Source organism: Cyrtonyx montezumae, unplaced genomic scaffold, assembly GCF_038088225.1.
Source record: "Cyrtonyx montezumae isolate F1298 unplaced genomic scaffold, pur_monq_1.0 scaffold_3, whole genome shotgun sequence".
NCBI classification, from domain to species: domain Eukaryota; kingdom Metazoa; phylum Chordata; class Aves; order Galliformes; family Odontophoridae; genus Cyrtonyx; species Cyrtonyx montezumae.
This window is the reverse complement of record NW_027072034.1, coordinates 101,868,405-101,884,381: the sequence shown is the minus strand read 5'-3', so window position 1 is coordinate 101,884,381 and position 15,977 is coordinate 101,868,405. Positions and strand designations below refer to the sequence as shown.

The 15,977-nt window shown below is 36.2% G+C and overlaps 1 protein-coding gene across 3 annotated transcripts in view; it reads left to right on the top strand.

Annotated features, from left to right (window-relative positions):
- Positions 1-15,977, top strand: part of ERC1 (ELKS/RAB6-interacting/CAST family member 1) — a 288,678-nt gene that overhangs the window by 171,718 nt on the left and 100,983 nt on the right. For all 3 annotated transcript variants that reach the window (XM_065742565.1, XM_065742566.1, XM_065742567.1), the window contains exons 14-15: positions 2,275-2,406; positions 15,313-15,473. In XM_065742565.1, the coding sequence (XP_065598637.1) occupies positions 2,275-2,406; positions 15,313-15,473 (293 nt within the window). The remainder of the gene's footprint in view (positions 1-2,274; positions 2,407-15,312; positions 15,474-15,977) is intronic.

Here is a 15,977-nt window from a genome sequence, read left to right as displayed (position 1 = left end):
TAATTTACATTAGACAATAGTTTAAAATCATCATTCATAGCCTGTTTTGTTTTGTTTCTGTTTAGCACTGTTATCTTCTTTTTCAACTTGCAACTCCTTAGTCTAAGTCTAACCCTAGAACTTCACATATTATTTTAGAAAAAGTTATAGTATTTAATTGCAGACTTTTCAAGTGCGAGTGATGTGGTACAATATTGCATGATTTGGTGCAGTACTGCACAGTTTTCATGCCATGAACTACTCATTTCCCTGTTTCTAAAGGATTCACCTGTCTGAATAGAGCACTGTGCTGTGTTGAATTAACCTCTTAAATATTTGCCTATGATGATGAAGGGTGCACGTACCATACACGTTATAGTGTTGCATTCTACACTCTTATTTTAAAGCAGTTTCAGTTTTACATGCAGCTGTTCAAATGAGCTGTTTCCAATTCTGTTGTTTGAAATGGAGAGGTTTACTTCCACACTTCCTTGGTATCTGTGAATAATATCAAGAAGTACAGTTGATGCTCCCCATGGAATGCAGATTGGCAAGTAAATAGTTTTCAAGTCTGGCCCAGTTAGTATTCTGTGCTGAGCTTCTTGTAAACTTTTTTGAATCTTCAGTTAGACTGATCATAACCATGAAGCAGTTTTGGAAGACTTTATTAGTGTTTCAGTAGGTTTTAGGAAGTATTAAAATACACTCTGCAATCCTGATTTATTTATTTTTTTAAATGAAGATCTCTCCAGTTGTTTCTGTAGGAATCAGTGATTACTTGCTTTGCGAATCTGCTTTGGAAAGTAGCCAACAGCAGGAAGCTTGTCCATCCACAAAGCCTGGCAAATATCTCTGCCTTTGCTAGTGATTGAACTAGCCATTCTCTATGTAAGAGCAGTGGTGCCAGGGGTCTTGTACCGTTCTCATGCAAAGCCGTGCATCTCAGCTGGAAAGCTCTCTTCAAAAGTGATGAGACTGCCAGAACTGCTGTTCATATAGCACTGTCTTTGGTGATGTACTCGAAGTCCTGGGGAGCAGCAGTTAAGTAATAAGGTTCATTCTTTAAAACTCCAATGATTCATTTTAGCATTACAAAGCCATTTATATATTTTTTTCCAAATAAGTTGTCTTTATCCTTAATCTTTATATGATGTGAAGCACAGAGAAACAGTGGAAAATATCAGTCACGACAGAAGACTAAGGAGCAAACCTGATAAAAAAAGGAAATGCAAAAACCAAAGGGTAAAAATATTTGATTCTTCCACTGCTGCTGAGATGTATAAGAAAGCATTTGTGGTAACTTAAACATGCATTAATGTCTGATCTGAACCATATGATCTAAATCGATCTGCAAGATGAGAAATGCAGAAATCTTCCATCAGTCTGCTCATTTCTGATGGATTTGTTAAGCAGCCATGCTCCAAGACATGCACATACATCCTGCGTACAGCCTGATGTGCAATCTTATGTCCAAGCCACTCCAGCAGAACTACAGCAGAAGATAAATTTATTTTCCTAGCAACATTAAGAAAGTGAGAGTCTTCTATTGAAATAAGAATGCCATTCATTTTGTATACAATTTTTAAAATTATATTATAGGTGTAAACCAATCAAACTGTATACTTTCATAGGAGAGTTTTCCTCCGTGGTCTTTGAATATAGGTGGGACTTCTGAACCTGCAACAGTGAAGATGTTCTTAACTGGAAAATGTATTTTCAGATGACTGATGTTCATGCTACCTTTCATAATTCCATACATAGCTGTTGAAAAAACTTCTTTTAAGTCTTATCTGAACAGTGGAAAACTCTGGTTGATGTTTGCTTTTCTCCTGCTTAACCTGGAAATAGCAAGTTGCAAGACTGCAGTGCTTCATTTCCTGTTTTACCATGCTGGTGAATGTGAGAGCAAATGGACAATTCTGCGTGCCTGCTTTCTCACCAATTCTGGCTATTCTCCTTCTTTGGAACTGCATACTAATCTTCATTCATAAGCAAAACTTGCTTAGCTATGCTGTTTAATCTGACAACACGACAACACTCTAATATGCCCTCTGTGATGCAGAGGGCAAATCCTCTCGCTTTGAGGTCCTACTTCGCTAGCTTTTTCCTTCTCTTTACTGTGATCTTCTTCCTATTCTTGCATCGCTTCATCTTTCTTTCCCTTGTGTGAAGATAATTTGCCTGCAGTTGCACCTTGGCAGGGAGAAGCACATTTTGCTTGGCATAAAGCTTGGTTGATTAAAAGGCTATAGTTCCAAACAAGTCATCTTCACCTAGTCTCCCGTCGTTTTCCAGGACAATCTACGTAAAAAAGATGATCGGATTGAAGAATTGGAAGAGGCACTCAGAGAAAGTGTTCAGATAACTGCAGAGCGGGAAATGGTGCTAGCACAAGAGGAATCAGCCAGGATCAATGCTGAGAAACAGGTCTGCAATCTTATAAAGTCACTGGTAGTCATCTTAGGAAACAGTAAAGTACTGTTTCCACTACTTTACCTTGAAATATAGATGGTTTTGTGTGATCAGCTATCTCTGTTCAAGTTTGAGTAATAAAACCCATAAAATCTGCTAAGACTTGTTTTTCACAGGTGATATTTTCTTGGGGAAAAAAAGAAATACAAGATATCCTATGATTTGATGTACTATTTTATGTAGTAATTCTGACTAATCTTACCTATCAAAGCTATCTTTCTGTATGTGAGCATGCTTACACTCATTGTGTTGTTCATTGTGTATATTTAAAGTAGGTGATTTTTATTAGCATCGTCATGTATATGGACCACAATTTCACTTCATTTACAGTCCCTCAACTACTGGATAGAAAAACAAACCCTTAATTTAAGACAAGCTTACACACAGAAGTTACACACTTGTGTTAAAACCACGGGTAGAAACTTCTATGCCTGAATTTATTCTGTGTCACTGATTAGATTCTCACGTATGACTTCCATAATTAATCACTAAGAAAAACTACCATATGTAATGAATAAAATTCCTTTAGATTTTGATAAAGCTTTTGAAGTCCGAGGAGCTGAGCCTGGCAGTCTTACTTTGCTTTTTGTGAACCTCTTCAGTGTTTTTCGAGTTAGACTGTTCCTCTCGTGCCCAAAAAATAACTAAATAACTTTATGGAATTTACTTTCAAGAGTGCCTTCTTTCCAAACTTCTTATAAGTGCTAAAATAAGTGTATCTTATAGAAGTTACTCTGGTATTGAATACCACATAGAAGAATAGATCTCCTAAGAAATCTATGTATCTCATAAAGGAGTAAGTTGTGTGCTGAGGTGCACAAGCAAATAAAATAACATGTCATTTGTTACCTACGATGTCATAATTTCTTTGTTAGAGGACTGTGACAGTTGCGTTCTTTGAGCGCAGAGAAGCCTGTAGAATTCAACCTTTTGTGTGTCTGTTCTCTAAACATGGAACAATATGCATAAGGTTTAGTGAATTTTTGAGGAAGAGGTTTGAGGAGTGTGCCATGTTAGTTTTCTAAGTATTAGGAATATCTGATGCTGGGGAAATAAGTATTTAAAGTGAATGTAAGTATGAGGTAGGCTTGATCGAGAGTTAACCTTGGTATTTAAGGTGAAGGGTGAGTGGAGCACAGTTTGCAGATGCTTAGTATCTAATAGTTGATTGGCTAGCAAAGAAGCATGCTAATAATATTAACACGATCAAAGCTACTGAGGAGTTTCCTGTACAAATTGTCACAGTCTGCAAAAGGAAGCTTTTTGCAGATTCAGACACAAAATAAACCTAACCAAAGAACTTCTAGCCACAGAGACACAATCAGAAAAGTCTTACATTAGAGATATTCCATAAAAGAAATTCTGCAAATGTTTCAAAAAAAACCCAACAAAACTTTGCACAAGGAATAGAAGGACATCTGAGTCAAAGATACTGTTGATATTAACAAAAATATAGAAGTTCTGTCCTAGTGAGAAATAGTGAGGAAACTTTCAGCTGAAGGATGGAATGGAGGACTCATTATTAGCGCATAACCATGAGGTCCTTGTAGTTGTCTATCCACTGTAAGCATTTAAGCAAGATTATTATGGAGAGGAAAAGAGAGAAATCCGGGTTAGTAAAATAAAAGTGGAATCTTATTTATACCTGAGACATCCTGAAACTAAAATATGGAAAGAGATTAGTCTTTAGGGAATATCCACAGATTTCCCTTATGGTTTATGAAAAAGTTATCTGGCAAGGCCTTATGTGAGGCAAACAATGAGATCATGTGGTAAGAGCTTGATGAAAAGGGAAGATAACTGGTAAATAGATTGAATGGCTGTATAATCTGTATGATGAGACAAGTTGGCAGAAATGTGCTGCCTGAGAGTCAATAAGGCATAAGGATCACTGAGAGAAGTTGTGAGAAGAAGAGAGCCAAGAGAAGTATGAGTTGTGAGAAAAGATTTGTGGAATATGGTGAGTAACAGCATCTTAAAAGGGAAATGAATTTGGATGTAGTGGTTTGTATGGAAGTGAGGAGAAAGAAGGATAGATTTGAAACCCCTGGCATCAGAAGAGGAAGACCTCTAGTTTGCAGCATCACTGATTATGACAGCTGTGTCTTACTCCAACAGAATAACTGAACTGCCCTCTGTGGCACATTATACAGAGTGATGGCCAACAGAACAGCACAAAGAAAAGCAACTGGAGTGTCTTGTACCAGCTTCAAGATAGCTGTTTTGCCCCATTTTGCCCAATAGGATTTTGTTTTGTTCTTTATTAAATATTGTCAAGTCATAGATTGATGGCGAGTAGCTGTTCTTCACCTCAGATGTGAGGGGGAAAAGTTCCTTCAAAAATTTTTAATTTCTTCAATTACTTAAGAGAATGTCCACTGTTTTTTATATTCTGTAGAGTTAAGAAAGCTTAGGTAGTTTTTCAGTTTTACAAATGCGCGGCTTTGTTTTTGTGTAGGATATTAATCTTCTGAACTTTACAAGTGATAATATCATTCTTAGACCAAATACAAATTACATGTGTGAGTTTGAAATTTTAACATTGTCCAAAATGATTGTAATTTTCTTTTAATTGCATGCTTTTTGTTTCCTCTCTTCTGTTTATCTTGTTCTCTACTATTCTGCCACTTCACTGCCTGTCTGAAGCTGTTTTATGAATCAGTGCATGAGGTCAACCATGTTGGCTTTAAGTGGTTCAAGGTACGAGGACATCTCATCTGTGTGTACCTCTGCCCCACTATGTATTGTTTTTGTAGCCCTGTGTTGTGTAATCCTACCCTCCATCATCTCACGATGTGTAGTTTGCTGCTATTTATAACAGGCTTCATTTTGAATTACACTGTCCATGAAGGTACTTAGGATTTCACAGTTCTCAGGTACCCATTTCAGGCTAAAACTTTGCACTATTTAATCCAGTGTTTGATAATGTCCTGGCAATGTATGTTAACTTTGGCAGTGCATTAAGAGCATTAACACAGAGTTTATATATTGCAAGATTTCTTCAGCTGATAAATCTTCATAAAGACTTGAATGTTCTTCAACAAGTTCTCTATTTCTAACATATTCAGCTTGTTCCACATGTTGAATCCTGTATGTAAATGTTACTGTAAATTACAGCTCTGGACTGTGGCAGAATCCATTAGATTGTACATCTGAAAGTATATGGAGACCTCTATAATTTTTTTAAGAAGTACTCTTCAAAAGGTAGTAGAAGACAGGAGTTTGACTTACATATCCATTTAATCATAATCAGGACTGTGTCTATGCTCATACAGTTTTTTATTCTACATGGCAGATGTGTCTGCCTAGCTTTTTGAGAAGAAATGAAATTCTGAATACTGTAACACATTGTTTAAATATGTTGTCGTACACTGCTTTGTTCTTCCCCATATCTTTATGAACTATTTCATAAGGATTTAATCTTTTTTCATGCACATATTGCATGTAAAATATATTTGCAACAAGACTCCTGAAATTTTCCACCATGTATTCCCAATTTAAATATATCTGTTTGCTAAGGAAAAACAGGAAATTCATTAATAGCTGGAACCTTTGTACCAGTTCTCTTTCTTTTTCCCCATCTCCTGTTCATTGGGATTTCACTATTGTAAGTGCAGGGGCTGCAGAGATTTGAATATTGATTACAGCCTCCAGGAGCCTTTTCTGTCGTATCTGTAAGTTGCTATGCAGAAATTCAAGGCGAATTTTGGATGATCCTTTCCATTTGTGTTTGCCATAAAAATTGCCATTCTGGCTCTTTTCACTTCCTAAAATATATTACTTTTACTGTCTTTTCTTGTAAAAATAGAAAATGCATTTACAACATAACTATTTTATATTGGACCCTAACATTCAGCACTGTTTATAATCAAGTATTTTCTAAAAATGCTCAATTCAAATACATGATATAATAATTTAAATATTTAATAAATAATAATTTATTAAAATAAATTTAAATCTCTCTTTTGCTGTGCTATTCCGTTACTGGAATAGATCTGAAATATTTTCTACAACACTTAGAGTTATTTCACAAATCACAGTCTCACACATTAGTTACTTTCTATAGATCCTTGTAAGCGGGCAATATGAAGTGGGATTTCTCATGAACCACCTACTAAGAACTTTCTGAGCAACATGTTTTTTTGAGCACTGCTGTCAAAATTCTGACTCTTCTGTAACACATGCTGTACAGTTTGCTTTAAACTCATGTTTTTGTGTGTCCTTCTGTATTTCTCACTGAGAAGTTTCATAATACAAAGTGATTGGAAATCAAGGCAGTTCTCCAAGCTGTGTTTTGGGGTTGAAGCTGCTGACATAGATTTCTCTAGGCAGTCTACATCCTCTTTGGCTGAAATTCTCTTGAATATTTTCTGTGAAACTCAATCTGTTTTTTTAGTATATGTATATACATATAAGTCATACATGTATAGAAGTCATATTAAGTAACAGAAATCTGTGCTATAAACTTAGATATGAATTTCTTCTACTGATACACATCGTTTTAAGAGCTTTTTATCTCAGTGCTCAGCCTGCCATATACTCTTGCCGTTTTTCAAAATCTGGAATTCTTTCTTCCTTTTGTGTATTTTGGTTTTGGCTAGGTAAGGTGACCATGCACTGTATCCATGGTAACAAAGTTGTTGGCAGTCACTTCAGAAGTGCTGTCTCTCCTTAAACTTACTTCTCCCCAGAGTATTTTGATGGATTGTGTAGCCTCTTCCTTTAAAAATATCCACTTCTATGTCAAGTCGCACCCTTTACATGGAAATGTTGATTCAGTATGTCAGGGATAACATGGAATTCCTTCTGTATTCAGTAATACACTTTCTAAGAAGTGAAACTATAAAATTTTTGTTCTGGTCTTAGTTGTGTTCAGCTCTACCTATGTGCCAGGCTTGGGGGATTTTCTTCTCCAGTGGAGAAGAATGAAAATAGCATTGAATAGAAAATTGTAACAAAAGATGACTTTAGGATGACAGAGATCATTTTCTAACATTACAAGTGAAAATAATTCTAAGGAACTCAGAATCCTTAGATTTTGTTTATATTATTTTACAAAGCAAGAAAGTAGGCAAAATTTGATAACTTTTAGGAGAACTGGGGACTCTAAAGAGATAATTCTGTTCAAGGTCTACAGTGAGGATTTCTCAATATAGGTCATCTTTTCATTTTAATGAAATGAGAAATATTGGGGGAAAGTGTTACATGGAAATTTGGTGCAAATGCTGATCTTACAAGGGTTTTGAATTAATTTTTTTCATTTTTTATTTTGAATAAATAAATACTGATTTCAAATTATCTCTTTTATTCTAGAGAAAACTCCATCTTGGCACCTCTTTATCTGATATATTATTTTTTGAATTGCCTCCTTCTAGGTTGTATTTTATCGTTTTTGGCTCATATAAAAATCTAAGTCTCAAGTTGCCTTCAAATCTGGATTGAGAGCAGAAATCATGCAGATTTTACATTAATTCTTGCTTATGAGGACCAAAGCAAATTCTTTAATCATTACTTAAAACTAAACTTGTACTTTATGCATTTGGAACTTCTTTTCCATGTTCCAGTCATGATCCTAGATTGTGACCTTAGGTGCAAGTGCACTACAAGAGTATGCAGATTAAAGCTTTAGAGAAGCTCATTAGACTTGTAGATGAAATGCAAAAATTAGAAAAATATATATTTTTTTTCCTGACAATTGATTCTTCAGCAAAATACATGAAGTGCAAGAAAAGAGAGTATTTCTTTCTTGACTGTTCTCCTTCTCAACAAAGTACAAAATAGTGACAGAGTTCAGATTAATTCAATTGAAGATTCTTTGTGAAACATTTCCTATTGACGCAAAAGCTTCTAGACATCGCTGTACTGCTGTTTATCATCAGATTCCTTCAGAGCCTTTGCTGAATTTCAGCCTTAGTGCAGTTGGCTCAGAACAGTGGAATTACTTTGCAGTTGTGGCTAGATTCTGCTTGTTGCTGTCTATTAACTACAATGCTAAAGATCAGCTTCCGCAAGTTAGAATAGGTGGAAACTTTCCTGAGCTTGCCAACAAGACTGCACTTCTTCAGTTATACTTTAGCCACATGTGCAACCTTCATGTACATAGATGGGCTTTCACATAAATAACTGTTTATGATCCTTAATATATTTTGAGAAGAATGTTAAAGCTGATGTGGAATTAGTGTCCTGTTGTTTCACTAGTTGTAGGAAGTTAATATGTCATCGCGGAATTTTTCTCTTTGGAGAATCAATCTGTAACTATCTAAATTGACAATCTATGATATATACAACAGCATTAAATATTAACTTTTGAATAATATTAGGCTATGTCTGAACTTCAGTTTGCCGTGGTAACATCCTAGATAATACGAAACTGTCTAAAATGCAGCAAAATTAAAACCAGTGTGGTTTGCAGAATCCCTGTGAAAAACTGCTTACATCTTTGGGTAATTTGTCTTAATTTAAAGGCTTCTTTTGGCTTTGTTACTGCTGCTACCTTAGCAGCAGTTGACAGATTAGATGTAACCAAAGAAAGGTCAAATTATTTTGAAGAGGTCCTTGCTTATAGCTATGAGTGCAGTATCGTGAATTAGCCACTTTTCTAAATAGATTGTTTGGATCTCAGCATTATAGAACAGCTTAGGATGGAATGGACCTTAAAGCCCATCCAGTTCCAATCAGTTGCCACCCAGCAGCTCAGGCTGCCCAGGGCTCCATCCAGCATGGTCTTGAATGCCTCCGGGGATGGAGCACCCAGAGCTTCTCTGGACTGCTGTGCCAGGGCCTCACCACCCCCTTAATAAATAATATCTGCCTAACATCTAACCATAACCTACCCTGTTTTAGATTAAAGCCATCCCCCCTTCTTGTATCACTAACAGATCATGTAAAAAGTCAATCCCCTTCCTGTTTATAAGCCTCCTTCAAGTAATAGAAGGCTGCAAGGAGGTCTCCCTGGAGCCTTCTCTTCTGAAACAAATTCAGTGACATTCAGTGACAGACCTTTGCAGACTGCTCTTCTGCTGCTGTCTGTCACTCAACAACAAATTGTAACAGAATACTGGTGGGAAGGTTCAACCTCTTCTGCAATACCACCAACATCCACCCCTGATGTCATGGACTAATAAAATAGGAGGTATTACTTTTGGAGCAGACCTCATGGATCCTTTGATTTGGTTGCAAGGGTCAAAATGCATGAGAATTCTTCAGAGGATAAAGGTTCCAGCTGAGGAAAATAAAGAAGTAAAAGTTTGACTTGCTATAGCCTTCAGGTACCAAAGACTGCAACAAGTTTCTGTCCTTAGTAGAAATCAGACTTCAGTCTTTCATTTATTTTTTTTCCCCTGGTCTGATTCAATTTGTGTAAAGCAGAAATGATTATTGCTTCTTCTTAAGGGCTCTTGTCCCAGCAGCAGGCCATTGCTTATTTATATGGCTTATGACCTTCATTTAGGAGGTAGAACTGTCACAGATACCTCCAAACATCCTAACAGGACACAGCTGTGACTTCTTCAGGCCCGAGATCTCGCAGCTCATGGGAGAAAATCTTTTCTCTTTTCCAAACATCTGTGAGTTTTGATTCCTTCTCCTTCATACCAGGAGCATAGTGCTCTCAGAATATGAGCAGAATTCATTTCCTGATGATACTCTAGGAGTGTATTCCTTTACAAAGACTCCCATGTTTCTGCTTCTGTGGGTTTGCACGAGTAACTTTGTAATGTCAGATATCTTCTGGTCAATCTAATTACTGGTGTTCTTTGCCTAGAGTCACCAGTGACTTAAATCTTTAAGAATGCTAATAGTTTTAAGAATACTAATGTAAATAAATACACAATTCATCCCTAAAATTCTTTATGTATAGTTTATTCCTAATTTTTTTGCCGCATGTTACAGATAATCAGAAGATCCTGCCTTGTCCCTAGAAAACTGATTACCCACTAGCCATTGTCTCAGTTTTGATGCTGTCTTCTTTATTATGAACAAAGAAAAACTCCTGTCTTTCATGTATGAAGTCTGCTGCAGCCCTCTAACGCTGTACATAGTTGGCCTTGGCAGAAGAGGTGCTGCAAATCTGACATCCTCTGTGGAACAGACGTAAATATGGTGTGTAGAAACACCATAAATGTTGCACAACATCCTGCTGTGTTTATTTCCAAGTTTCTTTAGGCAGGATTTCAGCTGAGGAATTCTGGTGTTCAACAAACATTTTCTCATCTGTGTAGAGTCTCATAGCAAAATTCGTTAACAGTGACCTTATAGAACAAGTGGAGCAGCTGTATAGGGGAGGTATGTGCAGTGCAGGGAAGAACGCTCTCTTCAGGTGATGAACATCTGTTCACCTTATGATACCTTGTAGTGCTTACAGAATAAAAGCTAAGGTAAAGCATCTTAACCTTTTGTGTATGTACAGCAAAAGGATTAGTGACTGTGTGACAACATCATCATAAAAGAGAAGCCAGTAGCCCTTCCTCTGTACACCTTCCAGCATATACCTGCTTGTGCGCTGGGAGTGAATAAGAGGAGCCTGACACAGAGCCAAAGCTGCTGCACATGTGGTAGGGGCAGAGCTACTACTGGCAGCATGGCAGAGCTTTCAACATGTCTTTCAACTGAGGGCTATCCTTACCTTGCAAACCAGAAATTATGTTCTACTCTTATTGAAAAGTAAGATATTTCCTGCTACTGCATGCTTATTTCTCTCATTCTTCTCTGATATTTTTAGCTCTCAAAAAGCTACACCCATAAGCTTTCCCAATATCCCTAAGAATTTGAAAATTGTTCCCCTAGTTAAGAATATCCAAGAAGTATCTGGATATAGTCTTCAGGAGTACCTAAAGCCACCCTACTGCTTTAGCAAAAATGGGGCTGTGATGAAACCATAATTCATTTCCTTCTTATTTTGTGTAAAGGTTTATTAGCTTGTGATTTAAGCAAACCATCTGGTCCTGCTGGCAATCCAGGTTATGTCAGACTCAATGCTTTCTCCCTGTAATATGTTACTTGAGGCAGTTAAATTACATACTTAAGTCCCAAGTCTGGCCTGTGCTTTTTCCATGTCTTAACATCTGTTCTGGGAAAAATTTCTGGGATCCAAATAAGTTTACATGGAGCCAGAACTCGTCTTTTTTTTTGGGGGGGGGGTCTGTTTCTTTCCCTTCCCTCTGCCCCACATTTTAATCAGTTGAATTCAGTAAAAAAAAAATGCAGAAATTTGCACCCTTTTATTGTTTCTCTAATCTACACAGTGAAATGAAAAATAGTTTTAAAAACTCAGGATCTGAAAAAAGGTAGGAGAGAGTCCTCTGAGGGACTGAGTAGCACTTGATGAGAAACATCAATTTTTTTTCAGTTATAGTATTCTCAATATTAATTTGTGATTTCAAGACCTTTAGTTTTGGTTTAATTCATTTTGGACAGAAGATCAGATTTCTAGTACATTTTATCTTGTAAAACTGATCTGTTGTTTGTACAAGAAAGGTCTATGTTCAGCAAGCCAATAATTTTAAATAGAAGTTAGCTTGCTGAGGTGGTTTTGAAGATAAGATCTCTAATGATTGATTTATACAATGCTCATTGGAAATAAATTGTTCATGCAGGTATTTGCATCTTTTTTTTTCTCTAGAATCCCATCTTTTTGTATTCTGCCTGGAACATTTAAGATACAGCCATGAATACAAATGGCTATCCCATAACCCACAGTGCCTGTATGTATACTGAAAGAAATATAATTTTCTTTCTTTAAATTAGGGATATAAAAATGTGTCTATTTTAATAATTTTAAAATTAAACCATAAGTATCCCTTGTTTCACTGTAACTAAGAATTCTGTATCTCCATTTAGAATTATGCATGGTTCTTCATGTAATATTAAATCTTTCTGCCATGCCATTTGCAACCTTTAATTACAGACTGATGTGCAGTCTATTTCACTTGGTCACAAGAGTATTCAAATAATTGATAAAAATAATAATAAGAAAAAAAAAAGACAAAGAAAGAGGAATAACAAGACTAACAGATAGCTTGGACCATCTGCATGATTGAAACTCCATATACATTTGAACTATATATACATTTGTGTCCTGTCATTTGAGACTGGAAAATTTTCCTTTGCAGTTTCTAGGAGGAGGTTCTTCAGCTTTATCCTCTTTATTCGTATACACATGGTACATGAAAGTTGAGTGTGTGGGTCTCAGTTCAGTTCTTCTTTCTTACTATCCAGAGAGAAATCCTCTGATACTGCAAATGTTTTTCCAGTGCGTAGCATTTTGCTTTTTGTTTGCCATATTGCTGATTCTACCTTTATACTGTCATTTAAGGAGAGAGAAATGAGGAATGAAAGTGCATTCTGTGCATTCTGAACTGAAATCTTTATAGTCATAGGGCACAAGCTTACCTTGAGTTAAACTAAAAATCATAGAATCATAGAATATTCTGAGATGGAAGGGACCTATAAGGATCATGGAATCCAACTGCTGGCTCCACAGAAGCACCACTCAAAAATCAGACCCTATTTCTGAGAGTGGTGTCCCAACATCCCTTGAACACATCTTTGTCCTCTAGAACCTTCTCCATCTTTGTAGCCCCAGCCTGTCCCAGAAAATTCTGGTTCTTGGCAAATACTTTTTGTTACATAGTTAGCTACACTCAGGGCAAAAAATCAAAGGCAGATTTGATGTTTCTTGTATAGGCTAAATCAGATATCCATTGCAAGGGATGTGCTTCCAGTAAATTATTTCTTCTAGGACTGCTTGCAGGGATGTATAGACAGGTCTGTACAAAGATTCATAGCTTGACATGTAAAATGTTTTGTTTTGTACAAGGTTACTGGAAATACTTTTAAGGAATCTCTATAGCTTGATGAATCTAAGCAATGAAGTCTTTAATACAAGTATGAGCAACACTACTTCCATGAATTTTGTGTTTGATTCATGGTGTCTTCTAGACAAAATGGAAAGCAATCACAGTTCAGTGAGTTGTTTGTATCACGTAAAAGCCATTTACATTCTATCCATGCCCAATATCTGTTTAGATCAATCTTCTGTTAACCTTTTAAAACATAGAGTAAAGCCTTAGAATGAAAGAAATTACCAAATGGAATGATTAGAAAAAGAAGAATATGTGCAGTAGTCAGTACTCCAATGAATATAATACTTTGCTGCAGAGTTTAATCTTGCCACCCAGCACTGACAGCCTTGCCCTAGCTACCTACCCCCAGCCTCTTTCTGTCATAATGGCACAGAGCTGTTACACTACAGATCTGCATCAAGCAAATCAATCCTTCACTATTAGTATCACAAATTTTGATGGCTGGGAATGGAATGATGGACAGCAGAAATCTTTCAGACTTCATTATGGAAAAGTTGCTTCAAAGACTGTTTTATCTTGGCAACTGACAGATTGACACAAGGTTTTTGGATTGTTGCAGTTGGCTTGGAACTTGTTTGTTTGAGGTTGTTTTTGTGTTAGAAGCAGAGGATTTTGCAGTTGGCATGCCTCTTTCCTCCTTGAAAAATGTTTACGTATAATCCAGCCAAAGGAAGTAGAAGCTGATATACTGGTACACATTCATTTGCCCAACATATTGCTATTTCTTTCTTTCTAGATATCAGTTTTCTTCCTAGAAGTATTTTTACTGTTCATTATTTCCTCAGTTTTTCCTTACATTCTTTTCTGACTTCTCTGTTTTCTTCTATGGAGCTTTTTCTTTGTTTATTTTAAAAATTGACGGAGGTTCTGGTCTTATTTTACACACTAATATGACAGGAAGAACTTGGTTATTTTATACATGCTAGCCAGTTTGGACTGTGTGTCACTGAAATTCTGCTCCTGTCTGTTGATTGTTGGATGAGTTGTTGATTGTATGTTTTGAATAGTTTTTGATAATCACATATCTTAAATTGTTTTACATTTGCTGGGTACATGAAGCATTTGCACTGTCAGGTGCACTTGAGTGGAAACAGGTATTTTGCAGTAAGCACTGCACAGTGACTACGGTAGAATTTATAGATTCATGTTTCTGAAGTGCAACATTTCTTGCTCTATCTTTGACTGAGGATGAAAAACTATCTTCTTATCCATGTTTTTCCTGACAGTAAGTGATACACCATACACATAGCTATTCTTATGGTGGTTTTGCAAGTTAAGGTGGTGAATTCTATCAGACAAAACTCACTCCTAGAACAGAACAAAACATGAGTAGATTCATTTGTGTTATATATTCTAGAATTTATTGTCATGTTAATTCTGAACCTTTCCCATTTTGTAGTAGCCTAGAGATATAAGTATTGCCCTTCTATAACTGTCTGCCATAAAAAACTCTTTGAAGGTGTTTTTGTTGCTGAATCATAAAATTTGGCTATAAGAATTGTTCAACAGATATTTTGGGGGAAGTAGCCTTACTTACATTTTCATGGAAATCCAGTCTACTTGTTTCAGAAATATTCTTAACATAAGTATGTAGCTTCTCTTTAGAGAAGTTTTTATGCTTACATTAAATTATCAATGTGCTCTATTTAATACCTAGCATTTTTCTAAGCTAATTTAATGCACATTGATCATCTCATTTTCCATGTGTTGCATTCTCTAAAATAGAAATAATGAAGAGTTGAAGATTTATAGTTTGGTATTTCTACAGTGATATTCCAGTGATCAGACCATATTAATTTGCAGTCTATAATGCTGCTTCCACAGTGTGTGGATGTACATTACACAGCACTAGATGATGCTTATTCTGGTCTTCAGTATTATGCTGTATAAATGCACTGATTACCTTAGGACTCTTAATTCTCTTGGAACCTTTGTTAAGTTACAGTCAGTCAAATTGTACTATTTTTCTCTCCTTCTGCCTTCCTCAATAATGCTTCAGGTGGAAGAGCTGATGATGGCTATGGAGAAAGTTAAGCAGGAGCTGGAGTCAATGAAAGCAAAACTGTCCTCTACACAGCAGTCTTTGGCTGAGAAGGAATCCCATTTAACCAACCTACGAGCAGAAAGAAGAAAACATTTGGAGGAAGTCCTGGAGATGAAGTAAGTGGTTTTTTTTCCATTGTTTGTAACCATGATTTATTGATATTTATGAATTCTTCTCTGATCTCTGATGATATAAAGACAACTATTCTATTAATATGCCTCTGTGGATACATATTTATGTAATCAGTTGAATCTTCAGAAGTGACTTCTGATTAGGGTTTATCTATGTTGATTTCATACTTATTTTAGGGTTGAAAAACATTTCTTCTTCCTGGTCATTCATTATTTGCACAATTGCATCTTCAGACTTCCTAAACAATTAATGGGACCTGGTTATTTTGTGTCTTATGAATCTGCCATCTTACCTTGAATTGCTTATTATCCACTTTAAGGCAAGACACCGGTCAGTGTAATAAATGTTAAAAAGGAGAGAGGGATGAGGCAAACATAATACCAAATAGTTATAATGCTGAAATGAGACTGCAGATGTCTGGTCTGGTGAAGTATTTTTCAGACTCGTGTGGATGATTCATTAGCACTGGAACTGAGATTTAATTTCTC